Source organism: Hippichthys cyanospilos, chromosome 6, assembly GCF_059441005.1.
Source record: "Hippichthys cyanospilos isolate Australia breed blue-spotted pipefish chromosome 6, RoL_Hcya_1.0, whole genome shotgun sequence".
Classification (NCBI taxonomy): Eukaryota; Metazoa; Chordata; class Actinopteri; order Syngnathiformes; family Syngnathidae; genus Hippichthys; species Hippichthys cyanospilos.
In genome coordinates this window covers 17,928,811-17,955,695 of record NC_142374.1, presented here as the reverse complement: position 1 = coordinate 17,955,695, position 26,885 = coordinate 17,928,811, and the positions used below count along the sequence as shown (strand labels likewise).

Sequence of the window (26,885 nt, the reverse complement as noted above, 5' to 3'; positions counted from 1 at the left end):
TGTTTTTTTGTGGTCCTTGACAGACAGAATTTTTTTTTTTTCTATTTTTTTAAGTATTCCAGTCTGATCTTGGAATTGGGCAAAGGAGACCAGATTTTTTTTTTTTATCAAGACTGGACAAGACCACTACAACTGCTACTATGTTTGTTATTAGCAGGAAATTGTATTATTTGTAGAAGTGATACAAGAAATTTGAAAGGATTTGTTTCATTGTTTGACATAAAAAATAAACATAACAGTTTTTGTTCTTTGTAACTTAAAGGTAATTAAATTAAAACAAAAAAAACATACTAGTCATTTTGCGGCTCGGTGGAAGAGGTTAGCACATCCAACTCACAGTTCAGACTCCCGAGCTAAATTATAGCTCGCTCTGGCTTCCCTGTGTGGAGTTTGCATGCTCTTCCCAAGCCTGCGTGGGTTTTCTCAGGCACTCCGGCTTCTTTCCACACTCCAAAAACATGCAAGGTGTATTGGACACTCTAAATTGTGCTTAGGTGTGATTGGGTGCGTGAATGGTTGTTCGTTCTTCTGTGACCTGCGATTGGATGCCTGAACACTGCTGGGATAGGCACCAGCAAGAGTATAGTGGTCTTGAGACCCTTGTGAGGACGAGTGGTTCTAGAAAATGGATGGACAGTTGGATACCGGTCATTTTGGTATGCTTTTTTTTTTTCTCTTCAATAAGCAGTCTTGGTCTTGCCTTAGTCTCTACCTTCAAAAGTCTTAGGTTATGTCCCGGTCTCAATACTCCCAAGGCAAGTTGATAACTTGGTCTTGGTTGGTGTGGTTTTGGCAACAATGCTACGATGAAAATTTATACCACTAGCTTCACTTATTTCATTCACAGGGACATATGGAGTAAATGGTTAAGTATTGTTGTAAAATGCAATATTGGGACTACTGTTTCTTTTTAACCGTCTGTTTTCTTTACCATATCGGAAGAGGTTCTGAGAAAGTGTTCCATTGTAACAGCTCACCAACAAAAATTTGTGATGGAAAATCCCACACTAATACTAACTAATACATCTATGGCTGCTCTGAAAACAATGTAAGAGCTTACACTGCTCCTCTAATGGACTCAAAATTCAGCATTAGGCAAGCAGAATATTTTTAAACACAGGAAAAAACAGATAACCTGTCAAGCAAATGTAGCCCACAATGTATAAGGTAAAAAAAAAAAAAAAAAATCTCGATAATGACATCTCTTCCCTTTAGTTCCACTTTGATCATGCATAAACAGTCCCTCACACTAAAGGCAGACTCATCCAATTACTGTAAATGTATAGTCTGTATCATTAGAGCAGGGAAGAAGTGGCGCTATACCTTGTCAGAATGCAGTAAAAATTTATAACAACTGACTTATTAGACAGTCGCCCTTCATTAAAATATATCTTCCTTGTACTATTCCTCAAAACAGCCTGCTCAAAGATATTTATGATTTTGTAATTTAAACAAACATAATTTAATTCCTTGACTGAAAATAAATACTCTTTTATGTTACCTGTGAAAGTGGATTCTGTACACTTGCCAGTTTTACATGATACCAGGTAAACAAGAACCTTTACAATGATACAATATTTTCTATTCACTTTCAAAGGTTTCCTTTCAACTTTGCCCATATCCAGTTTGGTTTGGTCTATGGCTGAAAAAAAAAAAGAGGTCACTAAGTCAGGTCATTCAAAAAATAGGGTGACTAAAAATATTTGCCTCGAAGCTCCGCCTTGTCACATTCAGTGTTGCAATGATGAAGCCCTTTTATTCAATGTGAAACTTCAACAATAACTTCAACAATTTCTTGAGGGTTCCCCAACTTGTGACCAAATGGCTACTGAAATTTTTTGCCTTTAAAAGCACTTACTAGTTTTGTTTGTATTGATTATTGTTGAAGCATTATCTGTACATGACTTTAATGACACTAGTTCATGTGTAACGTACACTTAAACATATTGTATATATGTGAACAAAATGGTAGGGTTTGTGAAATGGTAATCGCTAGTACACTAATGCTAACCAGGACTGCTAATTGGTTATTTTAGGGTTAGAAGGGTTGTTAGAAGATTATAAATGATGCGTCGTTACACCCGCTTACTTTGACCCAGATTAGTAGATTATAGAAAATAGATACAATAAAACCAGTTTTAATGTTTTTGTTTTGATTTGATAATCGATGATTTTGAAAAAAATCAGTGACAATTCTATTGATTTTGAAAAAGATAGTTACAGCCCTACTTTTGAATAACTGTTAATCCAAAGAAACAGGGCACAAAAACACTTAAAGGTCAGGAACATTCAATCAGTTCCCTGATGATTGGAATCGATCCCACTTTTGTTTTATACCCGCTGTATATTCTATTCGATGATGAATCCATTGAATTCATCAAGTAGCGTCAGTTTCCACGTATATTCCGTCAATTTGAATGCTAGGGACCGCTCATTACCTTTGGATTTCCGCCACCTTCCTTGGCGGCGTAAAGCATCTGCAGGGCCGATTCCGACAGGGTCTTGGTCTGGTCCAGGATGGTCATTTGCTGCTGGTGATCATGCAGCTTGGAGGCCAGGCCGACCGATGCCACAATAAGTGGATCAAAGTAGCTCGCCAGCTGAGTCACCTAGGTGAAATAAGGTTAGGAGAGTCATCTGGGAAAGGATTGTTGAACACCATCGAGTCCTATTTATCTAAATCCATAAGGGATAAAGGGATATATTATCAGAGCTACACCTTGTGTCCCAGCTGGGCAGCTTCACCCCGGGCGGCTGTGGAGACGGGATCAATCAGATGCCCAATCTCCTGCACGGATGAAGTCAGCTGTTCCTGCAGTGCCTAGTGAGTTACAAAGGCAGAGCGAATTATGGTATAAATCACAACAGAAAGACTACAGATCCCATTAAGCTCCTTTCTCAGGGACAAGACGGAGCTGATGGGCTGCTTACTTCCATGGAGATATCATCTCTGCAGGGCAAGGTCTGGCCGACTGCAGCCAGGGAGGCTTGCTCAATGTCCCGGATACATTTATTGATGCTATCTATTGAGTAATCACACTCCTTCTGCCCTGGTGCTTTATCCCTAGGGGGGGAGAAAAATCAAAAGAAAATCTTGGCACTCTTGTTCTAATCTTGTGTAGGTAGGTGTTGGATAACTAAAACTGTCATAAATGCAATTCAAAACATATGTGTCAAGGTTCGTTTCTCCCAAGAAATCTATCATTGACAACAATAGATCCTAAAGTTACATTTTAACTTTGCAAACAGTGAATGAGTTAACACACACACACACCAAAAAATAGAACTTGTTTGTTTAAACCATGAGACAAGTGATGTGTGAAGACCACAAAGTGAAGGGAGCTTCACGTTGCCTTTTGGAGTCCTGTCATCGCTAAGGTTGCCTAGCAACAGAGGAGCCCGGCCGTCTCCTCTAATAAACTAACGGGTTAGAGGCTGCAACATCATAGTCAATCAAAAGTGTTTACTTAAATTTGAAGTGAAATTCCACATACTGTTTTCATATTTATGGAAAGAATCTTAAAGCCTCGACTCCAGTTCTTGGATATTTTTCATAGAGGTGGATAAAAACAAGACTCTACTTTTGATAAAATGTTGTGTGAAAGCTGTCACACAACTATGAAATGCAACTGATAATGGCAGATTAGTAACGTTTAACAACATAAAAATTTAAAAATCAATTAAAAAAATAAACAACGAGTCAGTTTGTTTTTTAGTCTAAATGTACAGAAGCATGAAGCTACCAATTTGAAGAAAAAAAAAAAATAAAATATATATATATATATATATATATATATAAAACCCTAACCCTATAAACACAACACATGTTCTCATAATGCCACAGGGTGTTAGCAGCATCATTGGAAAAAAAAGAAGCTTGGTTCTTAGCATATATCTTACAAGTATGTTCGAACGTATTTGCAGGTATATGTTTAAACATATTTTGAAATTCGCCATATTTTCATATACATTTGAATGCACCTGCAAATGCTTCCAAACAAATATGTGAGCTAAATGCTAAAAACATCTCATTTGTTCCCATCATGCCACAGTATGTTGATGAGCATATCCTGTAACATTATGGGAAAAATGTGCTATGTATTTAACACTTAGCTTAGAAAGAGATTCAACCGCATTTGCATGTACGTTGTAATTTATTTGCAAGTATGTTGGAACTTATTTACATGCACATTTGCATGTATTTTTAAATATCTTCGAATGTATTTTCAAATACGTTCAAACTCACTTACAAATAAGTCTAAATGTACTATTAGGCTAAATACAAAGACATAGCATTTTTCCCCGTGATGCTACGGAATAGACTCATCAACGCACCACGGCATGAAGCACATATTTGCAAAGACGTTAAAACGTACTTGCGAATACATTTGAACGTGCCAGGAAGCCAGAAGCTAAAAACCCTGCAGAACTTATGGCAATATGGGAACAGTCACGTAATCACACAATATAAATGGGTTTCCACCAACCTGATGGACGTGATGAGGCTCTTGATGGAGTCAGAAACTGTTCTGGAGTGACCAGCTAGGATTGACCAAGTAGGGGGATCTTTGGGGTTGAGTACCAACGAGCGTGCCGTTTCCAAGAGATAAGTGGAGCTATCAAGCATGGAGCGAGCGGAACGAACAATCGGCTCCTGGGCAACTGAACCCTGTGGAAAAAGCCCATATTGGAGCGGGTGGAATAACAGCGTAGGTTAAAGGCTAACGCTGAGGATCTAGTCGGATCGCTACGACAGAGGCGTTCATATTCCTTCGACTACGGCTGAAAGATCAACTGAGCAATCAAACTCAGGGATGAGATTAGAAAGACAGCTTTACAGAGACACAAGAAGAAACACCTTCAGTCTTTATGATCCGAAGCAAAGCCTCCCTCGACAATTAGATTAACAAGATGAAGATTAGAGCGGCGGCGGTACGGGCGTGAGTGCCGTTAAACACTGCCCTCCACCAGATTACAACCATAAAGCTTTTAGAGGACCTTTCCGCTCTGATTGCAAACATAAAAATGTATCTTTGTATTGCGTTACTAGAAAGGAGAAAAAAAACACAACTGCAATTCCCAGAATATTTACAGCACAAACCTTTCCGGATTGTTTCATTATTTTCGGGTTATTTTAAGCGACTGGCTGTGGGATACTCAGCGCGATGTCATTTAGTAAAAGAACATTTCTGAAAATAGAAGCAATTTTCAAACAGTGAGATCCATTTTAGGCGAGAAGTGTGTGTGCTGCCAGAAAAGAGGAATGGAATACATTTAGCCTTCTAAGCAGGCATTTGAATGAATGTAGGGCTAATGATTGAACTAGCAATTGCGGATGCTTTAAAATAATTATTGTGATGATAATCGGTCTACTTTCGGACAGCAAGTAAAGAGTTTTTTGTCAGTCAATTAATCAGTCAGTACTATTAGTTTGGTGTTTAATCGATGAACTGTGTAAAACACACACACACGTTTCAACTTCCATGCCTCTCATTGTTTCAAATAACGTATATTCATTTTTATTCAGTTTGTGGTTTGGTCGTACAAAGGTCAGAAAATCGCCCCAAAACATTGATCATCAAGTGAAAACATATGCTTTATTTTCGATAATCAGTGTGCTTTTATTGAAGACTACAGAAATCGATCAACATCAAATATTATAATGAATAATTATCGATGAATTTGACAATTAGTTGCCGATTAATCATTGTTGCACCTCTAAATGAACGCTTACCTCATTGCTGATTTGAGCTGGGATACTGGCAAAATCCGGATTGTTGGCGAAGGTAGATAAATTTTCGACCGCCTCAAGGAGAGGCGTGGTCGCGACTCGACATTTGTTTCTGTTGTCTTCAGAAAAATCGCCATCTAAAGCCTAAAAAACAAAACATTCCATCTGAACCCATGACCACTTTTTACAAGCAATTGTATGGATTGACTCGGTTCTTGAAGAGAACTCCTCACGTGACGAAATAGACTTGGTAATAAATTCACACTCAACGTTTTGATCAGTTGGGGAGTTGACCTTGATGGTTTTAACCAAGTTGGCGGTGGTGTTGGCCACCTCTTTGGCTGACTGCACAAACTGTCTCCGAGCAACAGGATTGGAGGTCTTTGAGGAAGCGAGGCGGCAGGCGTTGCACAAAGCCGACGTGTGCTTGGCTACGATGGTTGCCGCAGATAAGACCTGGCGAATCCAAGGACACCGAGGAGCGTTAAATACATTAAAAACACATTTTCATGATTCGGGCTCTGAATCAGCTGTAGGCAAACCTTTCGATGCTTTGACAGTCATTTGAAAAACTATTACAGGTCAGTTTAAAATGCAATGCGTTCCTTCGTGGCCTGTGAATGATAATTTACCCAACCCTGGTATTAAGTATAACATTCTTACCTGTGAAGGAGTACTATTTGGGTCCACCAAGCTCTGACAAGCCATCTGTATGGCTTGGTGGGCTCGTGCAAACTGGATGGGGTCTACCAGCCCCTCATAGCCTGATTGACTATTTGGATCAGACACACCTACAAGATAAGAGGCCTAAAATAGAAATATCAACACGTTAGAGCAAAGTACTAATCTAGATGAACACGTCAGTTAAGATTCACAATTAGACTCATTGGTAGAGTCTAATTCCTGAACCAGGAATTTTGCTGGACATTAAAAACGGGACATGAGAAAGTAACCTACATCAATGAAGTTGACCTAAATTCTTCGAGAATCAGGATACAAGTCACACAATAGTGACTGTCCTGGGTAAAATGGGATGTCTGGTTTATTTATTTATAATCCAAAAAATACGACTTCTCAATCGTCTTTTACGTAACATGGGTTCATGTTTATGAACATGCTTGATGCATAGTGTTGCTGCTTTATAACTTTCTCCGTTTTATTTGTATCGTTGCCGTCTTAGTGTTTTATCCACTTCTTGGAACTTTGAATTAAATGTGTGTTACTTCAAAGGGAAAGCATTGCAGGAACACACCAGGGAGCTGAAATTTCACCCAGACGGTGATAACATAAAGTTAAAAATGGCCCGGTCGCTTAGTTATCACACTACCAGGATTGTGCCATCCCTTGGCTAAATTTTTGCGAGAGCGATGAGGAAGAAAACGACCAATAAATGGTAACAAAAAACTGCACATGGATTGAGAAAATTGTGCATTTTCACCTGTCCTGCAGCCTCTGTCAGCCCACAGAGGGCTTTGGATGCCACGCCAACACACTCCCCAAAAGCCACCACGTCACATGTCTTACAATGTTGCGAGATTCCTGCCATCGACTCTCCGAGGACCTAAAACAGGTCAAAACCACAATGTTTTTTTTAAAATATTGGGTCTTTTTCGGCCTACTTACTCACCAAATCCTCAAACTATATGGAAACGGAAAGACACTTTGGAGGATGTACCTTTGAATTTTCCATGACACTCTCGATGCAGTCAAAGTAGGAAAGTTCGTTGATGGGCTCACTGGGATTATCCAGGAGCCCTCTGACAGCCTACATGCACACACACTCACAAATGGTTAGAACTCAAATTATGATAACAAAGACATTGCTACCAGGTTGTGAATCAAATATGTAAAACGATCTAACTGCCATAGACTTTGATATTCAACTCTTTTTAATGTGCAGCCTTATTATCGTTCTCATTGACTTGGGTAATTGAATTTATCTTAATGCTGACTTTAATGTTCATCTCCAATGAATGATTCTGTTGATGTATCAGAATCCGGGCCGAAAGTCATACGAGCGCTGTAATTGATTTCAACTCAAGGTTGGAATACGGTGTAATGGCATGGAAGGACTACCTCCAACTCCCTCAAGGCGTTGTCACACTCCCGTTGCCCCGCAGCCTGCTGCGTGCACAGCGTGATCAGCTGGTTGATACTCTCTGTCACCGCCCTGAAAAAAATAAGCAACCTTTTCACTTCCGTCACTCACATGTTGCCCTATTCAGGCCATTCGGCGCGATAAGCTAACAACGAATTGCACAAGAACGTGCGGGAGTGACGGAATTGTCTCGGGTTTGCGGTTCAGCTTTGCTGAGCACACACAGCTTCCAGCCAAGGCTTCCATCTTCCTAATTAGACAGAGAGAAGTCAGTCAGGCCCAAAGCCCTTCGGGAGCAGCTGCCTGGCTTCCCTCCACAAGGAGGAAGATGACTCCCTGAAGAAATACTGACTGGACAAGGCCATAAAAAAAAAAAATATATATATATTATATTATATATATATATATATATATATATACAGTCGAACCTCTACATAGTGAACTTCAAGGGTCCGAGGAGAGAAGTTCACTATGAAGAGAGATTCACTTTATAGAGGTTTTCCTAAAATGTTCAGAATTCATTGATGAAATATGTGAATAATTTTTTAATAAATATGTAAATAATTTTATATACGTTTTTTTAAAAATAAATATGTAAATAAATGTACATTAAACAACTTAAGTTGTTTAAACACTAAAATCTAATGCGGTAAAACTAATGTAAAAACATTTTACATTGAACAAATATCTTTATTATTATTCCACAAGTCGCATTATCTCTTCTCTCTTTTTCAGAATGCCACATATCGCAGCAGGCGAAGCATCGTACTCCTTTGCAATGGCATTCTGCTTCACTCCACTCGCACACTTCCGAATTATGTCGCACTTCTCCTCCAACGACAAAGGCTTTCGCTTCCGACTTATAGATCTAGCATCCATACTTTTCACGGCAGATTCCGACATCTTAGAATTTTCGGAGGGATGACCAGCGGAGAAACGCGTGCGCAGTGGACGGCGGACGAAGTGAAAATGCAAGAGAAAGTCGCGGCGCGCGAGAGCGGCTAGGCAGGGAGGAAATCCCGACAGTGCGCCCAATTTTACAACTTCACAATTTTCGATAAGTTCAGATATTCACAATATAGAGGTAGATGCTGTCAAGGGACTGACTAATAGCATCACTATGAAGAGATTATTCACTATGTGGAGTTTCACTATGAGGAGGTTTTACATACACGTCAAATATAGCTGTTTTGCAAGGGACCGTAAAGATTCGTTCACTATGAAGAGAGATTCACTTTGTAGAGGTTCACTATATAGAGGTTCGACTGTATATATATATGTATGCTGTGAGTTTAAATAGTGTTTGGGAAACATAGGATAAAAAATACACCTGCACGTATTACAACAGAAGGTTTACGAAAAAAAAAAAAAAATCAAAAAAGGGTCCAACCAACTTTTTAAGTTATTCCCCTTTGGAATCCGAGCAATCCATTTTTGTTTTGATTCAACTGCTACACCTGAAGCGTCAAGTGTATTTTTAACCGGCATTTATTATTATTTTTTTTTTACACTGAAAAAACAACTCTCACCAACCCAACTTTTTAAGGTATTAATTTTACACTAAAAGTTGCATTAGTTCATTTTTTACTCCCTTTTTATTTTGTTTTTGTTTGCAGCGAACTATTTTTAGAGTGTAAAAAGATTAGATTAAGTTATTCACACTCTAATAACAGTAAGGATAAAAACTGACCCAAATATGGATTAAAAAAAGGACCAGCCCAATATTTACATCAACTTTGATTTTTTTTTTTCTTTACAATAAACAACCCCAGACAGTTACAAATAAATAATCCAGAAAAGTTGACCCAACGTTTGGGTTAAATTTAATTACTGAAAATGTTTAATTGGTTCTCTTTTGAACCAGTTTTTGTTATTTATGCCCCAAAAGTTTTTAATGTAAAAATTTGAAAACAGTTGCTCCAAAAATCATTCAAATTGAATGAAACATTGCAACATGCACTCTAAAAACATTTGGCTTGAAAATATCACACTTATGGGTCAGTTTGACCCAAACATTTTGGTTGTTCTATACCAAACAACCCCCAAAATTTCGCGTTTTGAGTAAAATTTGTCAAATTTGGTAAAAATAGGCTTGGGTTATTATTGATCCATTTATTTTAAGAGCATAATAAGATCACACTCAAGAACCGTACCAAAAAATTGACATCAAGATTCTGGCAAACACACCTGAACATTACCATTTATAAACATTTCAAAAATATTGAAGTATTAATAGTAAAATAGATTGTCACTATTCAGAGGGCATATCTTTATTATTATTTGTAGTGGAGTCGAATTGTGTTGTGTCATTATTTTGGATTCGACTACAAAAGATGGCTTTTGTGAAGCTTCTGAACGAAACATGCACCATTTTACCTTGCTGCAACTGCAAGAAGATTCTTGGCATTGGCTGCACTTGGATCCACAGACAGAGACTTGGCTGCCAGCAGAAGCTTACTGGATGCCATTGAGATGTTCTTCAGATTACCAATAACTTGGATCTGGTCGTCCCTGCTCTACAAAGCCAACAAAATGAAAGAAAAAAATTGAAGATTTGTTCCAAACCGCATTATGTAGTGTCAAATTATGGACAAGGCATCAACTAAAAACAATTATTTTTTTTGCAGATGGTGTATTTTGGGCTCCTGCGCCACCTGTTTCCTGTTGGAGGCTTATTAAAGCTGGAGTATCATGCTACATCAGCTCGGATCCCTGAAGATGTTCCCACGCTAATGAACAAAATAACCAGAACATGAACGTCACGAGATCTCATTACAGCTGGCTCTTAGGCAAAGCAATGTGCCTAAGTGAATTGGATTTATGTAATTATGAAACAAATTGAATAGGAGGTAATAAACTGACAAAAATATACGACTTTGCTTTCATCGACATTCGGGATAGCGTGAAAATGCCCTGACATTGGAACGCTCGCTCGACCTTTCGGTGGGGTTGGAACGATGATGAAACCTACTTGGGTGTGTCCTGCCATCTCAACTCCAGCATCCAGGAACTCATCAAAGTCTTGGCTGAATTTTCCGGATGCGGCGGCCAGTTGGCTGCTCGTTCCGCGGGAGGAGTGAACGACCTCGCCCGCCGAGTGGTTCAGTTCAGCTGCGGTATTGTTCAGATCGGTCTGGGCTTCCTGGAACGTCTTACTGCATGGTGGGAGCTTCAAAGAAACGTCGCGTACATCTCGTTATCGGATAAACTAAGTTACGAGCAATTTCTGTTTATTAAGCCTCTTAGTCCTGAACCATCATCAGTCCATGAGAGCCTGTGTCCTGCATATTTTCCAATTCTTTCTTTGCAACGCACCTGATTCAAATGATTAGCTAATCAGTGAGCTCTGCGGGAGCTTCACAATGAGCCTTGAATCAGGTGTGTTGCAAAGAAAGAAAACATGGAGGACACAGGTCATTGTGGACTGGAGTTTGAAGTTTCAGGACTAGGAAGGTTTAAGGAGGTACCATATTTTTTGGACTATAAGCCACAGCTGTATATAAACGGCAGCAGTCAAATTGAGGAGAAAAAAACAAACAAACAAAAGAAACATTGGACTGTAAAAACACAGGTCGTAACAGCAGATTCTTACACAGTGTCACATCTCATGTGCCTAATCATCTGTCCTTGTTCACAGATTAGGGGGCGGAGCCACTGGCCGTACACCTCCAGCGCATCCCAATCAGGGGACTATTATTGAATGTTACAGATTATTACTTTATGCAGCGCACATGCCAGGCTCAAGTTCCTCGTCTCCTCGTTTCCTAGCATTTTCGCCGTTACTTTTTCATTACTTTTGCCATTTTGCCGATAGCCCTTTGTAACTACTTGTTTTTCAGCCACGCCCTCCTGCTGGTTCCGCCCCCGTGTTTGCTTAGTTACATGCTCTTTTGCATTGTCTTTTTGATTTGTACTTTGTATCTCGTTTGTGTTGTACTTTGATGAATTTCTGTTATTTCGCGCGTTGCGTGCTTTTTTGTTAATGAACCTTTTTGTCACATCAAAGCCGCCATCCTGTTACGGGATTCACTACCTGTTTGTCTTGGTCACAGCCTTGACACGGAGAGATGATATATGGAATATATAATTATATATATGTCTGTTTTAAACGCTGCTGTGGTTCAAAGGACTTTACCCAAGACAAATTTCACGTTTTGAGATAAGCTGCACCGAACTGTATAGCGGAGGGCTCAAATCATGAGAAAAAAGTTGTGGCTTATAGTCCCAAAAATACGAGATGTTTAGAATTTCAAAAGATGGAGCAGGTCTCACAATTTCCACCAGCAGCTTCTTGCTAGCTTCTCCGATGCTCCTGAGAGCCATGTCGACATCCTTCTGGCCCGGCAGGCAGTTCACGCAATTATTCAGCGAGTGCGACACAGCTTTGGCCACCTGAAACACGGAACAATCAAGCGTTACCGGACTACCATAAGTCATTCTAACAATGCGCCGCATAATGCAATGTCCCACGGCAATGCTGCGAAACATCTCAAATGCAAATTGGGCTCACAGTGCAAAGTAATCTGTGCCATTAATTTATGTTGCTGTCGCAGACAAATGCCAGACAATATGTTTATTCCCTGTTGGGCTGTGGGAGAATGTTTTTGTGGAGTGCTCCTGAGAGAGAAACGCAAGGCAGGTGAGGTGGAATGAAAATAGTCTCACATGGGCGTGATAATAATTGCTGTGGGAAAAAGAAATGCTCAGTTTAAAAGAGAATGGAAATAACTTATTGGGGGATTTTTTTTTTAATGATATTAGAAGGGTTTGAGCCTGAGATCGAAGACAGTCAAAGCAGGTTCAATATTAAAACAACAATCTTGTGTTTCAATAAAAATACAACTCATTTTATATGGAATTGCGATAAAGTTGTAGGAATATATCTAATTTTTGGTGAATCATTGGCGTAGTTCGTGGAACAATTTTCTAATTCTGTAATGCTTTATTTTGGGGTGGGTGGGGGGGCGGGGTAGATTTATACCAGAGATCTGTAACACAGTTTTTTTTTATTAAACAGTAATTTGATGTTATAACAACATTTTATATTAATAATACTTCATTTTTATGCATCAATGGCATTTTATTCTGTATAAGCTTAAATCATAGCGAATTAATGAATTAATCGTTGCACCGCTCCGATTAAAATCATAATTGTTTGGATTGACTGAAAATAAGACATATGCTTTTTGGGCCATTTCAACCAAACCTAAGGTATTAAAAAATCTTCATCATTTCAGTGGGGTTTGCCAAAACTATCTTTTTTTTTTTTTTTCGACCAAAACATCACTTTTTCGATTACTAACCCTAACCCGAGTCTATTCAACCATTATTATTTCATGATTGTAAGAGAGCAGGTCATTTTCAACACTTTAGCCAATAATTTGTAAAAAATAAAATAAAATAAAATAAAATAAAAACACGTGGTCTGACCAATAGTATAGGTGTTCTTGAAAATATTAAATTGAGCAAATGGAGGTTTTGGTCAAATGCTAACAATTTATTAAAAGAAAAAAATGTATGAATGAAATAATGATTAGTTCAATTGCTACCCGTAATTATGGAATTAAAGTGACAAGTTGCCAAACATTACAAATAAATGACATGAATGCACTCTTTTACCTCCTTTTATTCCTCTTAATGTATGAGACCTACTGCATATTACCCAAAATACCATAACGCCGCTTAGTATGTAAAGTGCATCTTAGATGATCACAGTTATGAATAGTTTCAGTATGAAAATATATTGGAAGGGGGACAAGACTATTTTCTACCTGTGCAAGTCGCTGCTGACTTTCAGCATCTCCTGGATGTACCAGCGCCTGATGGGCCTCATGGATCAGCATAGATGATCCCTCCATGACATACTGGGCAGAGTCCAGCATTGCAGCGGCAGCCTGAGGCTCTTTAGTGCTGGCTGCGACACCTCTGGCCGCTTGTGCCAATGTCCGCAAAGCTTGCGCTGTTTCTCTGGCAGCCACACCTGTAAACAAAACACACGCGTGAGGGAATCATAGCAATGTTTGCGGAGTTACTTTGAAGAGAAAGATATACTGTAGGTATTAACTCATTCATTGCCATTGACGGCAATAGACGTCAAAAATCCATTTTAACTGGGCTGACAGTGAATGAGTTGGAAAAAAAAAAAACAGCAGCTCCCCCAGGAGACCATTAGTCATCCATAGAGGCAAATTGTGGGCATACACACCATTTATCAACATTACAGGTTGTCTTGGGGAAATTGACAAAAGCTGGATCAGCCGTCAACTTCAAGTATGACTGAGAATCCGGGGCTCAATTAGTTGATGATCTTTCTTTGCATCGATTGTCCTTACCTTCCAACTGGAATATTTCATTAAATAAGATCTGGCATATTGATTTAACCCTTGTGCAGTTTGTTGGTCATTTTTTTTGTCATTTTCTTCCACATCATTCTCACAGTATTTGAGTCAAGGGATGTTGAATTTGACATTTTATCACTGTTGGGGTAAAATTTCATCTTCTTTCAATGATTCCCCTTTGTTGTGAAATGCCTTTTGATGTAAAGATCAAAATATTAAACAAAATAGTGCACAATGGTACTTGTTAGAATAATTGCATATAGGTTATCCCATGTTGGTTATGCAATCAATTGGTATGTTTGTTATGGAAACGGCAAGAAAGAGACAGGCCTGTGACCCGACCAACTGGGTCGCGGCTTCGTGACCTGACCAAAGGGCAAAATCAGATAGAGTCACGCTTGATGTTCCCCAGAAATAAGCCAGCAGCATGGAGTAGTAAACTGCATTCTTCATCATCACAAACCGATTGTTTACATTTTTGCCAAATGTCTCCCCCAGTGCTTCAGGGCAGCAAAAACTTTTATACAGTACCTAGGGCCATCTCAAATTAATAAATGAGGAGCGGAAAGGATCTGTAACCAGACTGGAAGGAGCTTTTATAAAGCGAAGCTTACAGTCCGCTCTCCTCATGAGTAAAAGGCAATTGTCTTCCTTCTCTTTGTTTATTGAATGTTCTAGGTTGCTTGAACCTTACGGTTCTTTTTTTAATGAATATCACATTAACAACAGTCTTTAGAGTTGACAGGTTTTAAGCAACAAACACGGAGGCTTGTGTATTACCCGGTACTTTACACCCCCGTAATCACGGCATTCTGCACATTATGAGTTTGTAATGCCACAAAATGAACAGCCCTTCCACAATAAAATGCCCTCTATGTCCAAATAAATCAGGTGTTATTATCAACATGGCTTCACATGGGAGATGCTCTTAATGTTTTATACATACAAAAAGGATAGCAGAAAATTGCACCAAATTGCTTTGAGCAGCCAAGAGGAGCCATTTGCTGATTGAATGTTAAATCTAGTGAAAATAAGATTAATGAGTAGCCGGCAGCACCCAGGGCCACAGCATGATAAGCTGCCTGTGAGCATTCATTGTTAGGAAAGACATTCTCCAAGACCTCATGCTTCCTCCGAGAGCCCCGATGGGCATTAAAAAAAGGCAATGGAGTCTTCACATAATTCTCTTTAGGAAGAAAAAAAGCATTTTCATCTTTTCCTGGCAGAGTTTAAAGAATAAAAGAGAAGTCAGGAATCGTTAAACTGATTATGTCCAACCTAACCTTGACATTTAGACTTGGAATTTGTTCAACAAAACTGCTTGAAGACTATGGAAGTGTAGTACTGCCAATGTGGAATAAAGTGGAAAATTCACTTGAACATACTTTCAAACTCTTTCAAACCTACTTCCAAATACATACTTCCAAAGTAATGCCAGAGAGGATTGCTGCCCATACCTCATCACGTTATGGGAATAAGTAGATGAAAACACATTCAAAATATTCTCAAAAAACATACTTGATAACCCCCAAACGTATGTACATGTGCATACATTCAAACCTAAATTTGAACCAACATGTTTAAAATATGTTCGAACAAATGCACTTGAAGAAATGTTAAAATGAATGTACTTTAAAAGATAATCAAACAAATTTGATAATACACTTGTTAATACACTACGCATTCTCATAATGCCACAGGGTGTTGATGAGCATTACGTGAGAAAAATGCTGTTATTTGAATTTAGCCTACAGTACATTCGAAGGTACTTGAAAATACATTTGAACGTACTTTGAAAACACACATTTAAAGCTACGGTTATATGACCATACTTAATTTGAAAATACATTTCAAGATATTTGAAAATGAATTTTACGTTTCCATGATGCAACAGTGTGTTGACGAGCATACCCAGTGGCATTACTTATATGAAAATACACAAATTTGAGAAATACTTTCAAATGTATTTTTAAATATGTTTGGATGCATTCAACGCGTGAGCGGTATTTCCTCCAATCCTCTGATCTTTACAACAAAGGCCTTTCACCCAGATGTTGACAACATGTCGAAGTTCAGCCCTTCGTTACCACACTAGGAGAGTGGCATCCTTTAGCTAAAATACTATGAGATGATGTGGAAGAAAATGACCCAAAAACGATTAAAATATCACACAGGGTTTAAAGACATTCGAGCAAACTTGTAAATACACAAAGGTTTACTCCATTTCTCCTACCTGTGTAATGTTCATTGCCTTGAGCAGCACAAGTCAGCAGTTGGGCCATAGAGGAGCCTACAGCTTTTGATGTGCTTCCCAAATCCTGAGCACACTTTTCCAACTGTGGAAACAGCAGGAGGCCAAAAAGAAAGCCCCAAAACATCACAATTAAACCAGGATGACCCCATTGTGTGATTTTAACACATTTTTGGACAATACGACTTCACCGGGGATCTTACCGATTCCCCGGGGAGAGGTTTGAGTTGACTGTCAATAACGGACATCTTGGCATCCTGCAGCTCGCATTTGAGCGTCTGAACCGTTTTGAGGGCCGAGTCGATCTCCAGTGGTCCGCACGCTTCATGGGCCTTTAAAACATGCACAGATGAGTCATTTGCTCTGGATGAGCAACATAATACTCGAATCAAACTTTTTAACCCTTGTGCACACACTTTGCAAGTGCACGCACTTCTTTTTACCAAATTTTGTAATTGATTTTAAAGTCGTAACAAAGTTATTTATGAATATTTTTTTCCTTCAACCACTCAAATTGTTCAGTGGCATTAATTCTATCCGTACATATGTTGGTTAAATTTAATAACACTCACAAAAAAATTAAAAAATGGTATCGTCTGTCTTTGTACGACGATGACACTTTAAGAGATTAACTGGTCTCTATCACCACCTACTATCTTGAGGTGAAAGTCAAAAAAGAATGATCTGTTTGCTGACATAGTTTGACCACCATTCAATGGAATGTAGCAAAAATTGCAGGAAAATCAATGTCACAAATCTTATTAAAATGCATCCAAGAAATTGGAATTATAATGGTTTTATATGATCCAAAATTTGTAAAAATATTATTTTTGTACACAAACTTTCGCAAGTTCAGCTGCAATCACATAGAAGTGTCAGAATTGTTGCATTTTGAAATTTTACATGTTTTAATCAACTGCTGGAAATTTCAGCTACGTAGTGTTTATTTTCCCATTGATTCTTTTATGATAAAATAAAAAAAAATCAAAGGAATTTCCATAATTATTAACATAATGCTACAGGGGTTAAATAAGTCTCATGGATACCTTCTGGGTGGCTGTCCTGAGCTCTGCTAAGCAGGTTGCCAGGTTCTTAGCACACTGACCCAATTGCATAGCCGCAGCTTGGTCAGCCACCGTCGGAACGGCTGACTTCACAGACACCACCATTTTACTTCCAGGCTGAAGGAGAGCATGACACCAATCACACATCGGCATTTCAAGAGTGATTTTTTTTTTTTGTCAGGATGTTACCGTACAAAGGTGAAGCGTCTGACCTGTAAGAAACTCTGACTGGCCATGATGAGGGCAAGCTGGGCGCCAAGCTCTTCAGGTTGGGCTTGGCTACTCCTCATGCCTTGCACTAACTGAGGAATGCTATCTGCTACAGCCTACATGTGCACACAGCAGTATATTTTACAACAAGCATATACATAATAAGCACTACCCAAATACCACTAACATAATCAACTCTGATACACAGTTAAGATAACATATGAATGGATGAAAAAATAATTCTAGTTGTTTAAATTGATTGGCTAGATCGGTCCATCTGATTGTGATCATTTTTTTTTTTTTTTTAATTTGGTGATGGGCTGTAATATCCTGACCATGTGAACCTTAAAAAAAAAAAAATAAATACTGTACTACAAGGAAAATGGATGATATCCTTGAAATATATGGTCAAAACCTTAGGAGACAAACTTCAGCTCACGAATAAAGAAAGAAATAGGTACATAAATAAATAGTTACAATATGAAAACAATGCATCGTGTTTAAAAGTTGTGACAATAAGGGGAGAATACCAGGCCAGTTTTTACAAGAATGAAGTCTAAATAAAACCTGTATATCAGTCAAACTAAAACATTATTCAAGATTAAAAACACCATCCTACAGAAAATATATGAATCTCCATGTAGTAACATTCTAGAGATTTTCATCTCCAAAAAGACTGTATTTGTTCTGAATATTTTACTCTCTTCCAAATTACTTTTAAAATTTAACTCTCTTTAGACTGAGAGAAAATACAATCTCTTTAGAGTACATTTTTACTGTACAACTTCAAGGCTAAAAGATCACGAACTAGCAAAGCATGTGTACATTGTGTATTCACCGGCAATAATAATAGTGTGGCTTGTAATTAAACAATCATACCTTGCAGCTGTGTACAAGCTGTTGGTGTGAGGCTGTATTTTTGTTGGAAGCCGCTGCATTTTGCGCAGCTGCAATTGTTTGAGTAGCAGCAGCCGCCGCCTGCTTAGCAGCTATCTGCAAAAGTGACACAAAGATTACCTTGGGTTCAGAGAAAATTAATGTTGAAAAAAAATGTTTTGCTACGTGCTGTCATGTTCTCCCAGAATACTTTCAATTCAGTAAGATGAGGTTTTGACGAATACTGCTGGTAAGACTTAGTGTATTTTCCGGACAATAAGGTGCACCAAAGTATAACGCGCACTTTTGATGAATGGCTTATTTTAAAATGGTTTTCATATGCGGGGAGCACCGTATTATAAGGTGCATAGAATAGAAGCAACAGTAGTGGCCAGGGTTGCGTTGTACATCCACTAGACGGAACTGTGCTGAAGAAAATGTCAACAAAACAATAAGTTAAATGAGTCAAACTTTAAAAATAGACCATCAGAAATTAAGACTAAAGATGATTTGTGGAAAGTACTCGCTGAAGAATGGGAAACGGTACCTCTTGATGACATTAAAAACTATTCAGATCAATGTCAAGACAAATCAAGAGTTTAAAATTATTAATATAATTAATATAAATGAGAGGAGAGGCGTGGCAAGGAGGAGTAAACAACACCAGTTTGTCAGCAGCTTTAACTGAAAACCGAGTTGAAGTGAGGGGCTACAGGCAATATTTGATAGTTATGATCGCAATTGTCAAAACATTCACGTTTGCTGTCCAGTTCATGTATTGTGTACATCCTAGTCAGCCTCAATGAATATTTTAGAAGAAAACAATATTTAAAGTCCAATCAATCAAACACCTAAATGGAAATTCAACTATTTGGGGGATTTTTACGATAATAGGCCCTTGCAGCTCCTCCATACCACCCATGCAGCGTAAAAACTCACCCACAATATCCAACAACATTTCATTTACCGTAATCCCCCAAATGTAGGGCACCAGTGTATAAAACACACCGTAATTTTCGGGTCAAAATCTGTTTTTTTTTATGTTACTGTGTGTAAATCTCATCTCACTAAATTCTTCAGTGTTTATATGCCTGATTTGTTGCAGGTTAAGTGTGTCTCAGATTTCCCACATTGTGAGCGGCCAGTGTGTTCATTTCGCAATTCCGTATTCTCTAATGGGTGCAGACAGCTCCGTACTTTGCCACTCCTAATTGAGTCAGCTGGAGACATCATAACCTTTACATGATCCTCTCAGTGTTAGTAATATTCCCGCGTGTGAACAAGGATGGACTCGGACGGTGGTTGAGTCTGCTTGCTTCTTTTATTAAAAATGACATAAAAAACTCAGCCTCTAGCGGATATTGTTATGGTAATTATTACAAGTAAAAATACGGCTGATATGAATCTGACAAATCAATCTTCCTCGAATGGTATCGAACAAAAAAAAATTCAAATCTTTAAGTTATTGTTTATATGACACACCCATATTTCTGGCCTTCCTTTTTTGAAAAAAAAAAAAACCGGCTTCTCACATTTGTAGAATTACTGTATTAGTTACAAAATATTACTATAGAAAATGAGGGAGTGGCAATTGTGCGTTTGGGAGCACACGGCCTAATACGGCATTTGTGATTATCATCTTTTAATGGAGGACAGCATGGTGAACCTTTGCCAAAAGAATTGAGTAGATTTGCCATAAACTAATGATTACTAATGAAAACTGCCCTCTATTGCACCCGATGGAGAGGCCACAGCTGTAAATATGCATTAGATTCGTTGTGTAGAATTGAACCATTTACACTTGATGAATTTATACAGCGCATTCATGCTACAATAAAGACTCCTAGGCATTTTTTTTCTGCTACTAGTTTCTATGTTTCTCAATCTTCTTTGGAGTTTCTTGATGTTATAAAGTGACATTTGCGCACATAATTACACATAAGTATACCCTAACCCTAGTATTACCCAAACCCATCCCTGTTGAAAATGTCACTACCGAAACGATGCGTATTTCATAAGATATTAAAAACCTATGTGCCAAAGATAATATTTTATCATTTATATGCATATATTGAACTGTGGAAAGTATAAAACACCATGATACAAGTCCCTTAAATCTTGTGTGGTATTTTGTCCAATCTCTTGATATGAAAGGCATTTCACATCAAAGGGAAGGCATTGACAGCAGACAATAAGAAGCTGAAATTTCACCCAGATGGTGACAACAAGTCAACATGACATGGCCACTTACTTTGACTAAAAGACTGTGAGAATGTTGTGGAGGAAAATGACCCAAAAATGGACAAAATACTGCCTAAGGGTTCAAATATGACATGAATTGCAGTATATCACTAATCCAAGTGTTTATTTTGTCAGCAAAACATTTATGTAAAAAAAAAAGTCTTTTGAATGACTCTTTCAAGTGAATGGATCCTGAATGAACGGCTCCCTTTAAAGAGACCAAATTCCCCTTACTGGTAAATACTCATCTCAGAAACCCCCCCAAATGGAAATGCGTTCTGTCAAGCATTTTTTTTTCACAAGATAATGAGCTCTGCTTTTATGCCACAGTTTCCCTGTCCTTTAGACGAAATAAACTCGATGTACTTCCCAGTTCATATTAATTAGTTGTCGCCAGCTTTGAAGTGATGACAAGAATATGACATCCAACAATGAGGTGATTTGGAGGCGAGAAGGCTTATTTTATCCACACGCACGCACATACGCATTACATGGCATTTTCTTCATGTGTCTGACCGGCGATGACAGAAGTGACCATTAGCGCCATTACGGTGATGTACAATGTCTGATAGCTGGAACAGAGTGGCTCAACTCATTAGGGGTAATCTGATAGCACGAGCTAAACACGGCTCTTCACAACTGCATACATCACTCACACCACAAATGACATTTCTCACTAGTGGGTGGAAAAGTCAAATAAAATTTATGGGCTGTGAAAGTGATGCTGAGGTTTTTGTAGTTGTGTCAACTTGAATGTAGAGATAGAGATGGTAGATATTGTCAAATATCTTTTGTCCTCTATACGACAGTGGTCCCCAACCCCCGGTCCGCGGACCGGTACTGGTACCGGGCCGCGTGGGCTGCATACTTTGCGCACTAAAGTGTGCACCTAAAATCCTTTGATTTTCTTAAAAGCTGACAGTGTAATTTATAATCCGATGCGCCTTATACACTGTGTAAACTGCGAGTTTTTGTTTTTTGGGGATGCCTGAATAAAATAACCTAAACACCATGTAAATTCTTCAACGTTTACCTCTAAATTTTAGTTATGAATATGTTATATATTTCATAACACTCTTTTGATCTGCTATACAGAATATGTTCCAATCTTGAAGCAATTCATACAACGACATAGCGTTAAAAAAACGTGTTTATGTAAAAGAAAGCACAATTTTGTCATTTAAATCCAGAAACTGTTTTTAAATCAACAGAATAATATATTTTAAGGTTTGTGGTTGCAATTTGATTCAAATTTAAAGTTAAATTTGAATTCAATCATAATTATATTCTTATATAACACTTGATTTGTCTTGGCATTGATCTAAACAGTCTTTTACTGTAATCAAGAGGTATTTTTCCCCCATTCTTCAGATAGTGCTTTCCACAAATTTTTATTCTTAATTTCTGATTAAAAAGTTTGACTGAGTCATCTGATTGTTTTATTGACATTCCCTTAGCACAGCTCCATCTAGTGGATGCAAAACACAACCTCAGCCTCTACTGTAGCTTCTAATCTTTGCGCCTTATAATGCAGTGTACCCTATGAATGAAAGCAGTTTAAAAATATGCTATATAGTGTAAAATACGATGTAGAAAAAAATGTCATTAAAAGAATGTTTTTTAATTCATTAGATTTTTGAATAGCTGCAGATTAAATTTCGCACCCATAAAGAGAATATTTAAATACACTTATTTTTATTTTCTGCTCTGTCAGTCTGAGAAAATGCCACGTATTCAAATAATGAGATGGAATTCCAAACAAAAATTTTAAACTTTTATGAATCGATTAATCAACTGAATTATCAACACATTATTCGAGTACTAAAATATGAAATAGTTGCAGCTTTACCGGAATGATTATATTTTCGAGACAGAGCGTGGAGTGAGGAGGACAAGCAGGCAGGCAAATAAGAAGACGACGCAAACTTGCTGACACGTTTGACTCACCTCCAGCCTGCTGACTAGCTTTTTCTTTATTGCGTTTTGAGCGGCGGCATTAGTGGCGACACGCAAACCCTCAGCTGCCTCTCGGAGTCTCTGCTGCTGGTCTTCGTTTTCCGGGTAAGCCGCCGCCCCCTGAAGGTGCACACACACACACATTTTAAAATTTTGCTTTGGCTGATGGCTTAAATCAGATCTTGTCAAGAAACAAAAATAAAAAAGTCAACATGATTATCACAATATACAATAGATGCTACATTGTTAGGTCGCTTTACCCTTGATGAGAACAGTAGGGACGAGGCAATTAATGTGATGATGAAAAATGACCCATAAGCAGCATTTGACCTGCTGGGTTCTCTCTCTCTGGTCCTGCTCAACAGGGCCAATAGTTTATTAAGAGCCATGGATTGTGCACCCTTTTAAATTGGATGAGAAAATATGACGGCTGGCAGTGTGTGCGGCTATGCTAAAAATATGCAGTAAAATAATGAAGGCAATACAGCAACTTGATTTAGCTCCTATTTAACACAAAATGACATTACATTGTTAGTGAGATATAAGAAAAATGTATTGTTTTTTTATTAGATTGATCTGATAATGGGAGCAGGGATTTAATTCATGCGCTATATAAGCCGCAGCAGCAAAAGTTTACCAAAAAAAAAACAAAAACACATTTTATCATAGAGCAGCTGCACCGAACGATAAGTCACAGATATTTACATCATTTATATCAAATATTTACATAGAAAGATAGTATATGGAAGGTCTTTCTTAAAAAAAAAATCCCTTTTACAGCAACATCCTACCTTCAACAGACTGAGCATGTCTGCAGTTTACTGTCAACATATTTATAGAAAATAGATTGATGGATACTTTCAATATAACAGACACAATACTGCAGTTAAATAGCAGTTAGAATTCAAATTCAATCGTGTCTTCTTCTGTCTTATATTGCACATGATTTATATATACAATCATAAATTATATAGAATCATATTTATGTAATTTACACATCACAAACTTTTATACACGATCAATTTGTACACTCAATCAATTAATACATAATTTTTATATTTTTAATGCTATATTTTTAAAACTTTTTGAGCACAGCCAGTGACTCACAACTTTCAGTTCCATTTTACAGTTACGGTATTCCATAAATTGACACACGTTTGCTTGCAGCTGCAGGGGTCAAATCATGAGAAAAAAGTTGCGACTTATAGTCCGAAAAATACGGTAGGTAGTTATTTGGAATGAATGAAACTACAATAAAAATGTAATTGTGATGAAAAAATAGCCATAGACCAACCCATTAGTCATTAAAAATAAACAAAACACATTTGTACCTTAGCCGCCTCCACCATTCTAGCTGTGGCATCAGCTAGTAGTTTAGCTGCGGCTAATAGCTTCTTGGAGTTGTCAACATCCACTTCCGCCTCTGCGTCAGATCGCATGGCATTGACCAAGTCCGAGGTGGCTTGCGCAAGAACCCGGGCCTGGCGCACCATCTCCCCTATGAACACAAGGAAGAGGGAACAAAATCATGATGAATTTTCATCTCATCAAATGTCATCATCAAATCCATTTTTCTGTTCCCCACAATGCAAAGCAATGACTACAAAGGCACGCCTGAGTTAGCGTGCAACCCTCACGTTCAACATTAGTGACCTCTGCTTTACAATTGCTCAGTTTCTTGAGTCTAGTTTCACCAACCTCTGACTCCAGTTTTGCTGATGCTTGTTGTGGTTACAGCAGACTTCTCTTTCATTACGTTTTTTATGCAAGTTAACATGTACTGGCTAAAATGAGTCAAATTTCCTGAGTCTAGTTTTGGAATCGTTGACTCCAGTTTTCAGTCTTGTTTAAGAATCTAGTTTCTGATGCTTGCTGGGGTTTTGATCCTTTTTTTTTTTAATCAAAAAATATTTTGCAATGTTGGAAGGTACTTGTCTGAAATGACTTAAGTTTCTTGAGTCTAGTTTCTGAATCTCTGACTAGTTTTCGGACTAGTTTGCGATCTAGTTTCTGATACTCACTGTGATTGCGATTTTTCATCAAAAAATCTTTTTCGCTGGTTAGCGGGTACTTGGCTGAAATTAGACAAGTTCCAAATGTCTAGTTTTTCAATCTCTGACTCCTATTTTTCAAGTCTAGTTTTTGACTCCAGTTTCCGATGCTTGCTGTGGTTACGTCAGCTTTTTTTCATCCCAAAATCTTTTGGTTAGTTAGCAGGTACTTGGCCGACATGAGTTAAGATTCCTAAGTCTAGTTTCCGAATATCGGACTCCAGTTTTCAAAGTCTAGTTTCTGAGTCTATTTTCTGATGCTTGCTGTGATTATATCAGATTTTCTTTCATCAAACGTTTTTTTTGCACTAATTACCAGGTACTTGGCTGAAATGATTCAAGATTCCTCAATCTAGTTTCTGAATCGGTCTCCAGTTTTTCAAGTCTAGTTTGTGATCTAGTTTCAAATGCTTGCCGCGGTTACATCAGACTTTTTTTTTCTTTCATCCAAACATCTTTTGAGTACTTGGTATATTTGACTGAAATATTTTTTCTCACGGGCTACATCATGGGAAAAAAGATTGAAACCACAGTTTTAAAGAATCCTAAAAACAACAGTAATTGCCCTACTACAGTACAATAAATATAAACCAATACCTCCTTTTGACAAAGCTCGATGTTGATCTCATTAAATTACACATAAAACTAACATTGAGGCCAGAAAGAGCATGCAGCATCTCCCCACACGTGTGCTATAAAAAGCTGCGTTCCCCAAACACCCACCTTCAGTAGGAAATCACTCATCCCACTCCTTCCAGATACGAGACAGTGAGATGTTTTATAGCCTACATGTACAGCCTTGGAGAATATAGATTGCTTGGTGGGTATAAATCATTGTTGATTTGTTGTTGAAAAGGTATATGTATTTGGGAAAAAAAAATGCTTCATTCTTGAAGGTTAAATGAGTGCCCTTATTCACAGCATGACATTTCTTTCTAAATTAAAATTTTGGTGTTTTAGGACAGAAATTGGCGGCGTGGAAATAATCGTTTTCATGTGCCGACTACAAAAATGATTTTATAGTTTGGCCTTAATCCTAATTGATATAAACGAACCCTCACTTCCAAATACCCACCGGCGTCTCCCATGGAAGTAAAAATATTTTCAGTGACATTCATGATGGTGTCGGTGGCCTGGTCGTAACGACCGATGGGCTCGCCGCAGCTGGCGTAGTGGCGGACGTGCTGCAGGAGGTCGCTGAGGGCCTGGCTCACGACGCCGGCCGCCGCGCCCACTTGCTTCAGCAGCTCGCCGTGGTCGCTGGCCGAGCGGCAGGCTTTCACGCACGTTTCCACCGAGCGGTCCACCAGCTTCCCGGCCTCCACTAGCTGCTCCTGACACACGGGGGAGCTGATGGTTGGACTCACTACCTGCAACAAGCAACAAACAATCCCATCAAGCCTGATAGACGATACAATATTATTATCATAGAACCAAATATTAGCAAAGTTGTATTTAGTTAGCGGACTTACAAAAGTAAACTTCCTTTCATGAAATCAATATTCAAAATTCAGTTCAATGATTCAATGATTTGAATTTAATTGACTGTACCCCCACTGGATGCTGAATTGATTTGGGATTACAGGAAAGGGAACTGGGGGATAGGGAATACAATCTAATTACCTGTGCCAAAATGACCAGGGAATATTGCCACTTTTTCTGAGGGCGGTAAAAGGTAACTAACCACTTGAGTTGCTATTTTGGATTACACACACAAACACACACACAAAGTTAAATGTACATGACATTGGGTCAAATTGAGCAAGGCTTCTATTACTATTACAGAAAAAAAGGTAAAACTTTTTTTTTTCTACAAGACTATGATGATATTTGAAAAAAAGGTGTTGCGTAGAATGAGGGTTTTTTTTTAAATATTTGGAGTCAGGGACCCCTTTTAGAAAGCAAATTTTCCAAGGACCCCCATTGTAAATGGTTGCGGAAACAAAACAAAAAAATCAGTTTTAGCCAAACATAATATAATATAATATTTAGTCAAAAACGCATTATAAAATAAAATGCGGCTTTAGTTTTGCTGGCTTCATTGCCAGTTATAGACACAAAAAACATTT

General features: G+C 38.2%; 1 protein-coding gene across 1 annotated transcript in view; it reads right to left on the bottom strand.

Moving 5' to 3' along the window:
* tln2b (talin 2b) overlaps nt 1–26,885 on the bottom strand; it is a 116,777-nt gene that overhangs the window by 24,160 nt on the left and 65,732 nt on the right. Inside the window, exons 19-40 of the mRNA XM_088416478.1 lie at nt 25,892–26,186; nt 24,097–24,263; nt 22,757–22,885; nt 18,572–18,685; nt 17,695–17,808; nt 17,465–17,599; nt 16,622–16,750; nt 16,401–16,503; nt 13,601–13,809; nt 12,102–12,221; nt 10,801–10,998; nt 10,206–10,345; nt 7,808–7,901; nt 7,407–7,496; nt 7,170–7,292; nt 6,395–6,538; nt 6,002–6,187; nt 5,735–5,875; nt 4,488–4,669; nt 2,932–3,064; nt 2,720–2,821; nt 2,439–2,609 (exon numbers count right to left, since the gene is read on the bottom strand). Of these exons, the coding sequence (XP_088272604.1) occupies nt 2,439–2,609; nt 2,720–2,821; nt 2,932–3,064; nt 4,488–4,669; nt 5,735–5,875; nt 6,002–6,187; nt 6,395–6,538; nt 7,170–7,292; nt 7,407–7,496; nt 7,808–7,901; nt 10,206–10,345; nt 10,801–10,998; nt 12,102–12,221; nt 13,601–13,809; nt 16,401–16,503; nt 16,622–16,750; nt 17,465–17,599; nt 17,695–17,808; nt 18,572–18,685; nt 22,757–22,885; nt 24,097–24,263; nt 25,892–26,186 (3,219 nt within the window). The remainder of the gene's footprint in view (nt 1–2,438; nt 2,610–2,719; nt 2,822–2,931; nt 3,065–4,487; nt 4,670–5,734; nt 5,876–6,001; nt 6,188–6,394; nt 6,539–7,169; nt 7,293–7,406; nt 7,497–7,807; nt 7,902–10,205; nt 10,346–10,800; nt 10,999–12,101; nt 12,222–13,600; nt 13,810–16,400; nt 16,504–16,621; nt 16,751–17,464; nt 17,600–17,694; nt 17,809–18,571; nt 18,686–22,756; nt 22,886–24,096; nt 24,264–25,891; nt 26,187–26,885) is intronic.